The following is a 16,396-nucleotide window of genomic DNA, read 5'->3' on the forward strand; positions in this document are numbered from 1 at the left end:
CCGTCACTGCGTCAATGACGTAACTTAATTGTAAGTTCAAGCTGGGAAATTTAAAACACGAACGTAACACCGTGATTTTTAAAAACTCGTTATTCTCAAACACTCGTGCAATTACACGGCTGTTTATTACTCATTGGAGTAGTAGGTCAAGAATAAATATTACATCAATGTTTCGCAAACATTCTTACTACCGCACATATGTTGATTGTGTTAGAAAGAAAAAAAAAAAAAAAAAAAACCATGTACAGCCATCTTTGTTGCAACGACTTTTCCATTACGTATCAAATAATATGTATAAATTATACCGCTAGAAATGTACCAACTGTGGAAAAAAAATTTTCACCGATGGTACAACATTGCATATTAACCGCTGACCGTAATACCGACGGTAATGAAAAACGTCATCCTCGGTACTACCGCAGATATATTTATACATCCATGTGGATAATACAAATATATATATATACACATATATATAAATATATGTATAATAACGAGAAAGAGAGGGGACGAAAAAATGAAGAAAAAGTTGACGGGTGTCGGAGGATCGTAAACATGTTGACACCGTTTCGCACTTTGCATAACAATCGTGATGCAGAGCTAGAGAGAGGATTGTGTGCATTGTTGCAAAAGCATCGGAATCGGCCTGTCGTATTAAAAACCCCGCAGTATGCGGCATGGTGCATAAAAATGCAAACGGTGCTTTTGGCCTTGGTTATAACAGCATGGTACCGATCAGTTCTCTATTGTGTATGCATGTATATTGCATAGATTTATCAAGTGAGAGGAAGGATATGGATGATGTTGATCGCGTCTATGACAAGGTTGAGTCAAGATTCCGAAATTCACGTAACCGCATGATTTTTCAACCATTGGAGTAACGACAGTTATGTAACCAACGATAAGATTTATCGGAAACATTCGAAACGAGCCGGTAAAACGGATACTTTTTTCATTACCATGGAAAAAGAGAGTTTCCGACAAACTTCAGCGATTATCTCGGAAAAACGGTAGAGTGAAAAATCTAAAACTGATAGAACTTGGCAGCCGAATGAAAAAGTTTCGCAAGAAAAAAATTTCCGCAAAACGAAAATTTTATACGTTATAATGGAAGAAAAAAAAAAACAATCTTTTGTTTGGAAAAAATCTATGTTTGTTGGTAAAACGTTGAAAATCGATTTATTTCTGGTGAAACCGGAAGTTCTCAGTTAAACGGAAGATGAAAATTTTACATCCTAATCACTTGATTGCGAGATAATGTAAGTTTGAAATTTTTTCATCAAACAGTTTGCCGAGATAATTGCTGCGTGTTTGACGGAGAAAAAAATATTTCTAAAATGAAAACCTGTTTTTCGGATTCTAGATTATTTCGAAAACGTAAAGATTCATTGAAATTAAAAAAATCGACTTGTCGACCGAAACTAATACATTTCTTCATCACCGATGTTGTTGAAAATTAAAAAGTTTGTGCCACAAAGCGTGATAAAGATAATTGACTGACCGATTATCTTGATCGTTAAAAAGGTGAATGTCCTAATTTTGAAATCATTTTTTTATAACACAATGATTAAAGTGACTGAAAAACAGCTAATAGTGTTTCAAATTTCTACGATCAGCAATTCCTTCTACGTAAATTAAAATATTCGACTATTTCTAACCTCGATCGACGATGCTGTGATAAAATTCAAATCAATCAAATATTCAACTATGCAATTGTCTCTGATGTACAGATGAATATACTTCGAAAATTGATTAAAAGTAATGTAAAATTGAATGTCTAACCGTTTCTTTTGTTTAAATGACAACTAAAAATACAACAATACCGACCTTGATGTGATACGAGTTCAATTTCGTCCTCGGCAGGCTGTTGAAGGCTCTGAAGTCGAGACGCCTTGAGAAGATTCCATTAGCTCCGCAGCTTTGCCTGAAAAATAATAAGATGATCGAAGCGATTAGGATACGTGGGAGAGTATCGACTTGACTGGGAAGCAAAAAGAAACAAAAAAAAAAAAAAAAACAATTCAATCAACTCCGTGCAAAGATTCGTTGATCAAATAGATTGTTCCTAAACTTAGTCACGGAAAGAATTGTGCAGGTAACAATGAATGACAATGTCCGAAAACTCGTCGACAGTTTGAATATAGTTTTGTGCTTGGATAATCGTGACTAAGATCGGAAATCCGACGGCGGAAGGGAAAAAAAAGAAAGAGAGATTAATAAAAAATAAAAGAAAAATAAAAAAAAAAAGGGCGAACCGTCAGAGACGCGTGACATCGTGACAATGAGTAATCGCAATATTATGTCTGCCTGGAGGAGAGGAAGAGTAGTCATCGCTTAGTCGCTTGACTCGTAACTGACCTAACTTAACTATAGGTAGGTATATAATACAAAACGCGACCTGTGTGTTGTGTGGTTGTTATGAAAGCAGCACACAACAACCTGCGTGATACGACAGAAACAACGTGTTTCGATGACGATGAACAAGAATAATCGCAATAATAATTGTAGTAGTAGTAGTAATAATAATAATAATAATAATAATAATAGTAGCAAAAAGCGAAAATGATAACGAAGAAGGTGAAGGTGAAGAAGAAGAAACCGAGCGTTCGTTTTCACTTTTATCCCGCATTTTTAGAATAGTAAGAATCATTTTCGACGGATTCATTTTTGTATTCTAAAAAAATTTGTTCTTCAATTAGAACATTTCTACAACGGTTTTACTATGAAGTTCGTATGCAAAAAAGTTTAGCGTGCCATAAAAAAAAAAAAATAGAAGAAAATCGATCAATGTTGGAACCGGTCTGGAAATGTTTTCTAAGTGAAAAACAGAAATTTCTACAATTTTTCGGAAATTTTGCGACCGTTCGAAACTATTTTTTAGCTGGCCAGAAAACAAAAAACTGAAAATAATTGGTCCATCCAAATTGGTCCGGTCTTGAAATGTTTGGAACAGAAAATACAGTTTCTGAGAGGTTTTGAAGAATTAAAAAAAAAATAAAAGTGTCCTTTTCAAAATTATATTTTATATATATATATTTTATAAACGTATTTGAAAGATTCATTTGCCAAAACACACACTTATTACACAACGAAAATCGAATGTCACGTGTAAATAAAATCGTTGAAATACGTGCCCGGAATTACATAAAAGCTGGTAAAGCTCCTGGAGCTAATACGAGAGTGAGTAAAAGAGCCGTTCAAATTGGCGTACAAGCATTGAGAGAAAAAGAGAGGCGATGAGTAGAATTGGGTTAAAAGTTTTAAAGGCATTCGGCTGACTTAGCAGAGCCACGTCGATCTCAGTTTTACATCCGCATTTAAAAACCGAGGGAATAAATGCATGTACTTGACTAGTAAAAACACGTGTAACTTACAATAATGTGTATGCCTGGTAGGTGCAGAAAAATCTTTGGATATACGCGAGCTTTCGGTAGGCGAAGAAGAAGAAGAAGAAGAAGAATTTAAGCTCTTTCGGGGGGAGAAGCTTGACGCTTTAATGGCAGATGTCAACAGCCGACATTTCAATTTTCGAGAGACCCGAGCGTTGAAAATGTTTTTTTTAACAAAATTCGCACTCTCGACATTCCGAGTGCTGCTGCTTATATACGCGGAAGTTACTTTTGTACCGGAAGTCTGCATCGCGTATAACGTGCAAAAATCTGCGTGTGAAAACATCGATTTGTTGAATGGGAGGGGGGGGGGGGGGGGGATGTGAAAAACACCTTCTTCGCTCTTTCTTCTTCTTCTTTTTTTTTTCTTATTATTTAAGGTCGAAAAATTATTCGTGAGAACGAAGTTCGTAACTCCTATCATCAAAATTCTCAAAATTATTTTCATCAAAGCGATCCGCACGGGTTTCTGTACATATTTTGCACACTTGACTGTTTCGACAAGTTTCGTTACGTCGAGTTTGTTGCCGCAGCTTCGAACCTCGGGGAGAAAACTTTTTACCATTTTGCAATAATGATTTGAAAATACATAGTCAAGTTTGCAAAATATAGATATGATCGTCTCTCAAGAAAATTGCCCTCGATTTCGTTCCAGACGTGACATATTAATTTCAAAATCGCGAAACGACGATCTTTCGTCATTAAAAATAAAAAAAAATAAATAAAAAAAAAGCCTAGTTGCCGCAATCACAAGCTTCGTTCTCTCACCTCATTCGCTAATTCAATTTGACTAATTATTATCACTAATGAATCTATAGTCCTTTCTCCCTCTCTCGACAATCTAATTCCAAGTTAAAATTTCACTAGTAACAACAAAAAATCACCATTCTCCCAAATAATTCTACAATGATTTTCAACAAACTTATTACTTCCGAAATATCAGCGTGTTTTCTTTTATCACGATTTATCGAATATCCGAATATTCCAAAATCGCGAGATAACCGTTTTGCTTTTTTTTTTTTTCTTTCCCCCTCTGAATAAATCGTTACGATAACGTTACCAACTTCAGTATCATTCCATCATCATATGCGCAGGTACGCGAAAACTGTTACCCCGATAACATCGGTGGCCAACAAATAAGGATGGATCGGGAACGACGAATGAAAGAGAAAGAGAGAAAGAGAGAGAGAGAGAAAGGGGGGGGGGGGGATAGGGAGATAGGGAGAGAGGAAGCGGTGAGCTGTAACAACGACTTTGGCCTTCACCTTGGCCCCGAGTGGTTTCGTCCCCCATCGACGTGCATTTGCGTATGCATTTATATGTACATATATATATATGTGTGTGTGTATAATACATATGTGTGAGTAATATGTACACACACACACACACATGTATATGCATGCATTCGTGGTCGATTGCAGCATGTTCGTTACTCACTTGCTCCATACTCCAGTTACGAGTTTATGCACATAACACAGTTATATATAGTGATTGTTTTATTTTTGGCAATGTCGCAGTAAGGTCGAGGAAATATAGGCGACCGCAAATAATATGCGTACGCATGTGTATATATGGTATATGTACGTACCAACGTATAGTACAAAACAAAAACACAACAAATTAACGAACAAACATACATATACGTGTATACGCGTGCGTAGCGAAATTTTGACGAAGACGAACGAAAGAGAATATAAAAAGTGAACGTTCGGCTAGTATCGAGTGTCAAATTCAGCGCAATCTACGCTGTCGACTAAAAATTTATATAAAATCCAGCAAGGAAAACAAAAATCGGCGGTAGCGTAAGTGATAAAATACTAAAGAACAATAATTTGTGTATTATTTTTTTTTTTTTTTTTTTGTTTTTCACGTGTTTATGCTAATTCGATCGTGTCCGCAGTTTATAATCAATTGAAGTAAATTAATATCAAGCCCGTTGATTTGTGTATTCTTTGAATTCTCGCTTCTGTACAACGATTCTAGATTAAAATAACATTCTAATTGTGTCACGGGAAGCGAACGATAAATAACGATATGCCGACAGAGAAATGAAAAGACATTTTGAACGGAGGAAAATACAGTGCGTGAACGTGAAAATCGATCGTTAACATATCCCGGACTGCCGCGTTTTCTCGCTTCTTTGCAAATTGCAATAACGTTACAGTTACGCATGCTACGGTTCAGGATAATAGCGTAAAAGCAATGAAGAAAAAAAAACGCGACAAACTGCCAGGATATAATAATGGCCCGAATTCGCGAAAAATTGTGAAAGAATTTCCGTATCCGTTGCACGACGACAAGGATTATTACAATGGAATGTAAAAAAGAAACTGTCAAATGTCGAAAAACTCAAGCAAGCAAGCCGGCACGCTGAAGATAAGAAAATCGAATATAAAATAAATGTCGATATGTAGTTGTACAAAATGTGTGTGTGTGTGTGTATATATTTTTATTTATTATAATTTACGACCGTTTGGCAGAACCGGTTCGGTGGATGCAGAGGATCACGTCCAAAACCCGATTGGTCAGAATCCGGATCTCAAACTCCTCCTGGCGACGAAGAGAGAGAGACAAAGAGAGAAAGAGACGAAGAGAAAGAGAGAGGAAAGAAACGGGAAAAAGAAAGAGCGAGAAGTGGAAGGTAGGAGGAAGTTGTAGAAGGGAAGGGAAGAGAAGGGAGAGGGAATGGAATGGAATGGAAGGGACGAAGGCGAGAAGAGAGAAGAGGAGAGAGAGGAGGAGGGTTATTATCTAACCTTGAAACGTCCTCTGGAAATAAGAACTTCCGAGTCTTACGGCAGCTCGGAGCTCTGAGCTTGCATCGGGGTAAAGTATCCCTCCTCCCCTTCGTTCTCCCTCCCTTTCTCCCTTTCTCGCTCTCTCCCTTTCTTGCTTCCGACCTACCGACCGACACACGGACCGCGTTTCGTTTCATCTGCCGCAGTAGCGGAGCGATCCGACGTTCGCGATATCAACGACGCGTAATAATATAGCGGACGACAATATTGCCGATTGTATATTTTTATCCGTACGACAAGTCGTATTTTCACTTTTATTAACAATCAAAGAAAAAACGAACAAACAAACAAACAAACAAAAACAACGACTAATATTTAGATCAATGCACGATCAATATGGTACGAAAACTTGAATTTTCCATTATTCTTTACCGATAAAAACTTAATTCAATCGTACCTAATCAAGAATTTGTATTTTCAAAATACCCGCAAGGCTTATTCATTTTAAAGTCTTCTCTTCCCTCGATCTTCGATTTTTCGATTATTCGGTATATAAATGTTGTAAATGTTATATAATAAACAATTATATTTCGATACGAGGATCCGTGTGATTGATATTTTCCAACGTGTAGCTCGGTAAAAATTTTCACGGACAAATATTTGCACGATCAAAGAAGAACCGCGCCAAGACAAACGGCGAAACAAATTTTCCGTCGTTTATAAAAGAGAAAATACGAAACATCTTCTTCCGACACTTGAGGCCGCATTTTTTTCTTCCCGCAGGAATTTCGTACCGAAATGTTTTCACAATTTATGCATTCCTCCAAGCGGCGATAGATACAAAAACTAAACAAGGAGAAGGAACGGATCAGAGAAATTGAAATGAATCTTTAAGGGGGTATTCTAGTGTAGAAATTTGAAAAAATCGATTTTTTTTTTTTTATATTTTCAAAGCTTAACCTTTCAAGAATGTGTCCTTAAAAGGACAAGTCAAAATTTCAATTATTTTCAGAGATATAGCTATTTTAGTGACACGTCTTCAATACTGGCTCGGCTGGAACGAATTTTACTCGAAACTTTAAACGCGTTTTTCTCAAAACTACATTTTTCAAAACGGTTGACATGATTTCTCAAGTTCTATTGAACCGATTTACTTGAAATTTGGTGAGAATCTTCTCAATACACGTCTCTATCGCACGAACTATTATTATAACGAAATAATAATTTTTACTATTTTTAAAAAATTCAGAAACGTCCAAAAAAGTAAAAAAAAAACGTATTATTTTTTCGGGCAGCCGTAATTTGGCAAAAAAAAATTTTTTTTCGACTTTTTTTTAGTTAGTACGATAGCTGCATTTATGTAGATTAATAATCTTTTTTTTTTTCTGATTTTGAAAATGCTTGCAATCGTGACAACATTGGAGCGCCATTTTTTTTGTACCCCCCACTTCAACAACTCATAGCACTTTCAATTTTGTATTTTTTGACTTGTTTTTTTTTTTTTTTTGTAATCGTGAAATAATAATAAACGCCTGATAAAAAAATGGATGGTAAAAATATTTTTTGTTTTTTGTTTATAGCACTTCAAAAAACACCTCAAATTCATGCCTCTACACTAGAATACCCCCTTAAGAGCGTTAAACAGACTTGAAGGAAGAAGGAAAGAACGGCAAAGGTTGATGCAGGGGGACCGGTTCTCCTTCGAAATCGTGTACAGAGTATACGAGCCGCACCGACTATACCTGATACTGGCATACAGGACACCATGTATATTATGGGATGAGAGGGAAGGTTTCGAGAGAAAAATACCAGAGAGACACACGGGCCAAGTTTTTAACGCGTACCGATAAAACTCGGTATCTTTCACATCCGGTGACGACGAAATTTTCTACGTAAATTTGCCATATTTTACATTTTCAACCCTTTGAGTCGTAGCGATAAACAATCTAGCCAACGATTTTACTGCACACATTTTGTCTTAGATATTTAGTGAATTTTTAAAACATACTTCTTTGCGCTTTTTTTGCTAGTTCCGATAGTATGCCGATAGATATTCAATACTCGAGAGTAATTATTTGCGATACAGTGTCGATTATTAAGGCTGGAAACAAATTGATTGAAAAAAATCGTGAAAATTGAAGGAATGATTCGTTTACGAAAAAGTTACATAGTCTGTTCGACTCGCTCATTAAAAATCTGAAATCGGATCTAAAAATTCAACATGGCTGATCCAATACAGCGGACGAAAATTTCAAAATCGATCGAATCCGGGGAAGAAAACTCTGTCCAGAAGTTTTTGCGGTCGCTGATTACGAATCTGAAATCATATTTTGAAACCCCGAAAACCCCTGCATAGAGTATTTTGACAGTATTCGATGAAATTTGAAGTTTTCGTCCGCCATCTTCAATTTATTAAAATAGAACACAGGGAAAGTGAAAAATGGAAAAAAAAAAAAACGGACGATTGTAACGAAGTGAAACACTGATTGAGAATTTTTTTTATTGTATATTTAAACCGTGACAAAGGTATTAAAAAATTTGTCTTCGTCTCGAGTGTGTTTTGTTTGTTAAAAATAAAAACTTTTCATCGAGTTCGTTCATTTTTTATTTATTTTTTTTCTTCTTCCTCAATTTTTTATTTCCGACAATCGCGGTCCACAACATCGTTCGACTTCATTCCAATTGTAAATTTATTCTCAATCAACGCAATCGTTGTGTATAAATATTATATATTAGTATGGCGAAAATTAACCCAACCTTTATTTAGAATGAAAAAGAAAAATGACAACGACTGAGATAATATCAAGGGGGAAAAAAGAAAAAAAAAAAGAAACCATCAACGAATATCTCATCCGGCCGAACTGGCGTAAGCAAAAAAAGGAAGTATTAAAGTAAATAAAGATCAAGCGACGGATAAGAAAAATAGAAAGGAACAAAATAAATATCTGTCATTTATCTTGATAATGGTATTAGATGGCGAATAAAGAACAAGCAAGAAAAACGAACGATTCAAGTTAATATTATACCTAGAACCATCGAGATGATTATCATCGACCGCACGTAAATGGATCTTGCTCAAAAGATCACGCCTATTCGTTCGATTTAATCGAGACGTTCAAGATGGTCTCCCGGCCATTCGAATCGAGCCACAGCGATAATTTCGCCATTTATTTTTTCATTCGCTCACACTCTCTCTTTATTTATTTATTTATTTATTTATTTTTCTCTCTCTCTCATTCCAATTTATTTCGCAACAAATTTTTAAAAAATCATCAGATTCTATCCCCGTTGCATATTTTTGTCCGCAGTCAATATCGACGATTAAATTTTCTGTCTCTGTGACTTTCCGTCGCAAAAATAAAAAAATTAAAAAAGAAAAAAAAAAACCATTCACACATTGTATAAATAATGATAATGATGATGCATAATTGCCAAACTGCTATAACAAGTTTGCGCAATAATGCGACATTGAAAATTCCAAGTGACGACGTCATCGTCGTCAGGATAACCGACCCAATGACTGACTCATGACAATAGATATATGTATAGGTATACGTGTAACTTGTACGCATTATGTACGCATTTGTGTACGTTGTATAAATATTAATTGCAACACGGGTCACTTTATTCGAGTTCAGGAGGGTGGAAGACGGTAATTTGAGGGTGGCCCAGATCAATTTTTGGAAAAGTTAATTCTGTGAGACGGTTTCAGACAGTTTTTATACCTCATTTTTCCGCACCTAGGTAAACGCAAGTGTCTTATGATCGATCGAAATTTACGGAAGCGCCTGAGTGCGAATTATTTGATTACGGAACTTGAAGCAAAGAAATAAAACTTTCGAGAAATTACAAAGTTTTGAATGGAAAACCGACGGATCAAAGTTCCGGGATGCTAGATGTCGAAAATTTAACTTATCATAGAGAAAAGTTTCAAAAAAAAAGATTTCGATTGAGTGAAATTACTAAAATTAAAATATAATCGCACAGCGTAGTTTAATCGACGAGCGAGTGTAAAAAATGAGAAAAACCGAAAATCAGAATGACCAGAATTTCTAACGTAAAAATATCGAAGATCCAAAACAAAGAAAGATCGAAATGGTGAAATTACACCAAACCAGCAAATCATGAAACTGAAAATTTTCTCGTTCTCCTACTTTTGGAACTTTGACTTGTCGAAGTTATGCTCTTTCAAAACTTTGAGCGTCGATTTTCATACCATTCGAAACTTAGATATTTCATTGAAATTTAATTTTTGTACTTTAAATTTCGACAAAAAAAAAAAAAAAAAAAAAAACGGAATTCGGTGCATTCGGAACTTTAAAAATTCGGAATTTCAAATCGCGCCATTTTCATAATTTCTCTTTTTGTCTCCTATTGTTGGAAAAAGAATCAGTTTGTCAAACCCAAAATAGATTTCAAATTTGAATGTGAAAAACTCATAATTCATAGGTGTTTTTTTTTTTTTTTTTTTTTTTTTTTTTTTTTACAAGAAAAAGAAGAATAATTCTACGCGTAAAAAAATTAATTTTTGCACAAGTGGTCGTAAAACAATCTGTCTTTCGGACAATATATTACACCGAATAGTGTTTGTTTTTTTTTTTCCTCCTTCTTTTTCCCGTATCTTGCTCCACGTTCGTTGGCCCTCCGATTCAACGTGATATGGCGAAACAAAGAAAAAAAAAAGAAAAAGCAAAATATGAAGTAGAAAAGGAAGAAAAGGAAGAATTTAAGATCGTAAGACTAAGGGAAGAAAAACGTTAAGCATGCTTACGAGAGCCGCTTTTAGCCACAGCATTTTTACCGTACACGTAACATCGAGTTTCAGGTGAGAAAGAAGAAATGCAACTACTACACGGGTTCCTGCTCGACGCAAAGTTGCCAAGGCGTTTGTTTGAAATAAAAAAAAAAAAAAAAACAAAAAAAAGGGAGAGAGAGATAGAGAGAGAAAGGAAAAAATGCAGGTACAAGGAGGTGGGAATAGGTATCAAAGCTAAGAGAAAAATAGACACTCCTATCTCTACCTAGGCGCCTAGATTACCTCTGGTACCGTCCCCCCCCCCCCCCTGCCCCTTCCTTTTTTCGTTTTCCAGTGTTTTTTCTACGTCATCCCATCGGGAAGGCACATTTTTCTCCTCTCAGCTCAGACACACCTCTTTCTTTCGCAGCGGAGAGAATATCCTATCGCCATTACGCAGCTATACTCTGCGAGTATGAAATGCATTGCGCATAATATATGGGAAAAAAAAAAAAAAAATTATTAAACTCTTCTTTCTTTACAATTTCCTGTAATATTCTTAAACATATACAGGTATTAATACGTTATTGTATTAGGGTTGTCCTTATTTAGGGTATTGATGAATTTTTTTCAGATTTTTACCTTAAAACTCTAAAATAGTTATCGCTTTCTTATCGAAGTTTCTTATGGAAATAGTAGGGGGAGAAACTTTTTTTTTTTCTCAGTATACATATTTCACTGCCAGAGTAATAATGTTGAATATGAAAAAAATCTGTAACTGCCGAGGTTTTAGTTGGCATTAATGCTATTGTCTGAAAATAAAAAAAAAATTCACATCATCGTGCCAGCCAATCTAGACAAATTTCACTTAAAAAAAAGTCAGATTTGGATTTATAATCTTTCTAGATATGTATATATATATATATATATATTACGGTCACAGTTTACCAACCCTTTAATTTCTTTTTATATCTGTCTCTTCGTTCTTCAATTTTACATTTACTCTCTGCGTTTAATCAGATAAACGTCACTGTTTATAAAAATGCGTACAATAAAGTCTTCGACAGGTTTGAAATGAAAAGGAAAAAGAAAAGTACAAAAAAAAAAAAAAAACAAGAAACAAAAAAAAAAAAGAAACTCGACGGTGAAAAAACTTGGCTGCAATAAAAATGGCACGTGATTTGATTTCTTTTTTTTTTTTTTTTCTTTCATCGACAAAACAAGGAGAAGAAAACTAAAAGGAACCGAATTTCGAAGCGTATATGCAACGCGACACAGCGGATGCGCACCGCATATAAATATGAATTTGAAAATTACATGACAGCTGGCTTATATATATATATATATATATATATATATATATATATATGTATGTATGTATGCATGTATGTATGATACTGTTAAAAACATCGACATGTATTTACACATACATTATACGTACATGTATTAATTATATTCAAAGAATGGAAGGTGTTACACGTGTGCGTTATAAATTATGCGAAAGATTGTTTATATCACTCGAAAACGTGCGTGTATTATAATATCAATATGCACAAGGTAAGTAACACGTGTGTGTGTGTGTGTGTGTGTGTGTGTGTGTGTGTGTGTGTGTGTGTGTGTGTGTATTACGTACATTGTACATCACGTGTGTCTGTCTACTAATGAGTTAAATAATAATGACAAAGCGGGTGATATTATAAAGAACGTGACGACGGTAATTAGGATGACGATTCAAACACAGACGCTATGTGAGAAATATAAAATACCGGGACATCCGGTTGTGGGGTAAAAAAAAAAAATATTCTACTTGTACGCGTAATATAATAATAACAAGGTTGAATAGAATTTGATGAAATTAATCATTTACGTACAGGATAGAGAGATATGTAAATAGATATGTGTTTAACATGAAATGCTAACATTTACAGACATTCTTCTTCTTCTTATTTTGAGACAGAGTTTTTTTTTTTTTTTATCTGCCTCGAGTGTGCATAATTTCTTTTTTTCAAGGAGATAAGGGAGAAAAAAAATTTGTTTCTTTTCATTATAAACTTACAGTAAAATCGACGATTCTCAGCGCAGTTTTAGAAACCTTATTCATACATTTATCATAAAGCGATTGTAATTTTCAATTAAAGATTGGTAAAAGGAAAAAGAATTTGTTTTAAAAAAACACCTCGAGCATCGCAGACTAAACGATTTTTATATTCGTACACAATATTGCGTTGGTAAATGATAAATGATTAAAAATTACCGGTTTTCGTCAACTTTTGCACAAATATTAAGTTTATTCTCGTAATTTTTATTTTTTTTTTTTTAGTTTTATTTTCGTTCTTGTAAATTTAGCGACATCTCTCTCTCTCTTCCACTTTCCGCGACGAAACTTCGACACGCAAAAATTTTGCTACTGACGTTTGAGAGGGGGTCTCTCGTACAGACGAGGATTGCTACTTCCCGAGTATCCGTCTGGAAATATACGTATATGGATGGGTACGACGCACTTTTCCGGATCTCCCCCTACACACATACAACATACGTGTGTATACGTGTGAGGTTAAAAAATACGCGACAAAGCGAAACCCGTTGCAGACATTGTAAATATATGTGAGAGGGAAATAAGGAAGAGGATTTGTCGGTTTCAAACCGACACCGTTTCATTTATGGGGGTTTTCCATAGACGGAAATACATACAACACGTATCGTAGATGTATTGGCACAAGGTCGTAAGTGGCACTTTACACGACCTTTTACTTTTGAAAAAGGCAAAGGGGCCTATATTTTTTTCTTTATCGTATCCAGGCCCGAGGCTTTGAAATTGAACAACGGTTTGATTGAGAGAAAAAGATCGTATGTACTGGTAGATACGACCTTCTGCTATTGATGCAACCGTAAAAACCTACGTCGACCAATTCGATAAATTCGTATTTGCCAAAATATATATTTTTACATTTTTTGGGTTCGAGTAATTAATTCGTCGACTAAAAAAGCAAAAGATCGTAAGCGATGGCAGGTACGACCTTTTGGTCCTTGTGAAAATTGAAAAAGTGATCCGCTACGTTAATTGCATAACGGACTAACCGCCGAAAATTATTATTGTTATTCCTATCATCTCGATAATTGACGATTTGGATAATGAAGTTTCAAAAAATAGATATCCTCACTGTACAACTTTGTTAGTTTCAATTGTTTATGCGTTTCAGTAGTCTTTAGAGCAATTGCAAAAAAAAAGACGTTTACGACCTTTTGTTCTCATCTTCGAGAATTTTTTTTTATACCGTTTCTGAAATTTCGCAGATTTCGATTTGTCTCGGAAAAAAATGACCGTTCGTACCTTCTGATTCGATCTTTTTTTTCACGTATACTTATTAATGAAAAAAGGTTGTATTCGCTTGACATCCGACCATTTGCCTTTACATTTTCAAACGCTTGATTTCAATCGAATTATACGTTTAAAAAATTTGTATATACGTATGGTATGCGGATGTATTTTCCATTGTAATACATATACGTATCATTTATTATACTGAAAGGCGCGACGATGATTCAGGTGGCCGAGGACACGTGGAAGTTGATTACATCAGCTGTCATATACGTTACATACGTACATGTATAAACATATTAAGAGCGAATGATTGATGAAAAAAATACACGTGTCAGACGCGAGGATTTTATTTTCCACAATCCACAGCTGAGTGAAAATATTATTTACTTTTGCCACGTCGATCTCCAGAGCCGATGTAACAAACAACGTTATTCAATACAGAAACGAAGCAACTGTAATACCGTTACAATATTATAAATATTACGAATATTATGAATATTATGAATATTACGTATAAACGACAATAATATTGTATTTGAATACACGTCGTAATCGACGACTATGTGATAGAGTATTTATTAAACTACGATTCTTCATCGTCATCGAGGATCCAAAGTTATTTACCTACACGGAGAAAAGAGCAGAATAATAGGGTTTTATGATAAATTAAAATTAAAATGGATATCTGACATCAATGTAAATTTATACCGTATCGCATGGATTCTTTACAAATTAAATATTCGTAAAGCACGACACGAGAAGTCATTTTCAAATCTGATACAAAGAGATGTGCAAAATTGACACAGAAATTTTCCCAAACGTTTTACGCAGCAATCGATCTTAAATAAACAAAAATGAATATAATACCCAAAATTGCCAAATTTCCTTAGAGTTAAATTATCTCGTTGTCATCATAAATCGTTATCATCAATATAACAATAAAAAAACTGCTCAAGGGTGTTAGAAACTAGTTGAAAAGGAGATTGAAAAAAAAAAAAGAAAAAAAAAGGGTTCTTGATCACTCGTCGAGAAGAAGCAGCTAGTTCGCGTTACACACCTAATAATTGTATAAGTTTAAAAGAAATTCAATACTCCGGCAAAACTTTTAATATTTCAATCGCAAGAAGAAGAAGAAAAAAACCGACAAAACACCCGAGTTTACGAATTGACTCCAAAGTTGCAGAAGAATAATTTGGTTATATGTTACATCTCCTACTTTTCATTGTGCAATCGTTACGTTTATATTACGAATTTCAGCCTGGCGTTTCATTCGTTCATTCATTCATTCATTCGTAATTCACTCATTCATTCGCGCATAATGTAAAAAACAAAAGGAATTGATCACAATCGAGGTTCGATCCTCCGCTGTTACACCTTTGCATACGCGTGCATTTAACACACCGTGTCTTCGTGTTTTACATACACAAGCAAACGATCCAAAGTAAACGTTTAAAAAAAATTCAAGAACATACACAGTTTCAATTCACAACTAACAAGCGAGGAAGGGAGAGAAGAGAGAAGAGAGACGCAAGAAGGTGGAACACAATTCCGTCAAGTCTCTACTGAGGAATTTGGTCTGCTTTTGTAACAAGATTCGTGTGGTACATACATACATACATACATACATAATAATAATAATGCTAATAATAATATATAAGCTGTATAAACACACCGTGTACATATTGTATGTTAGTATATATATATCCGATACAATGAAGAACGTTGCATGATTTATTATACGTATATATTACACACATATACATATATTATTATTATTATTATTATATATACACACACACACACACACACACCTGAATATCTCCCCCCCCCCCCTCCTGCCAACGCGGGTTAGAATGAAGGTAGTAAGTATACAAAACTCTCTATTCACGGCAAAAAGGAAACACAGACTCGTTCTTTCTCATTGCCAATGGCAATGCCAATAAATTTAATATGGTTTCGCCGATGCCTTGGTTACTTTACTACCGCCTTCGGGCTTCCTTGTTCTAGACGAATCATCACGTATGATTTTTATTTTTTTTTTTGGCAATCCCTCGTGATTTCCTATAGATGAGACGAAAAGATCATTATATGGATTTCCTGTCCGATATCGAATGAAATGGTTCAATGATTTCTCAAATGAGCAGCCCCCCTTCAACCTACATTCTAAATTTTCAAAATCGTTATTTCTCATCGCGTGTAAACCGTGTGAAAT

At 34.9% G+C, this 16,396-nt stretch overlaps 1 protein-coding gene across 1 annotated transcript in view; it reads right to left on the minus strand.

Annotated features, from left to right (window-relative positions):
* LOC124303453 (headcase protein-like) overlaps nucleotides 1–16,396 on the minus strand; it is a 138,126-nt gene that overhangs the window by 106,145 nt on the left and 15,585 nt on the right. The window contains exon 2 of the mRNA XM_046760666.1: nucleotides 1,828–1,924. Coding sequence (XP_046616622.1) covers nucleotides 1,828–1,924 — 97 coding nt within the window. The remainder of the gene's footprint in view (nucleotides 1–1,827; nucleotides 1,925–16,396) is intronic.

This window comes from Neodiprion virginianus, chromosome 4 (genome assembly GCF_021901495.1).
Source record: "Neodiprion virginianus isolate iyNeoVirg1 chromosome 4, iyNeoVirg1.1, whole genome shotgun sequence".
Lineage (NCBI taxonomy): Eukaryota > Metazoa > Arthropoda > Insecta > Hymenoptera > Diprionidae > Neodiprion > Neodiprion virginianus.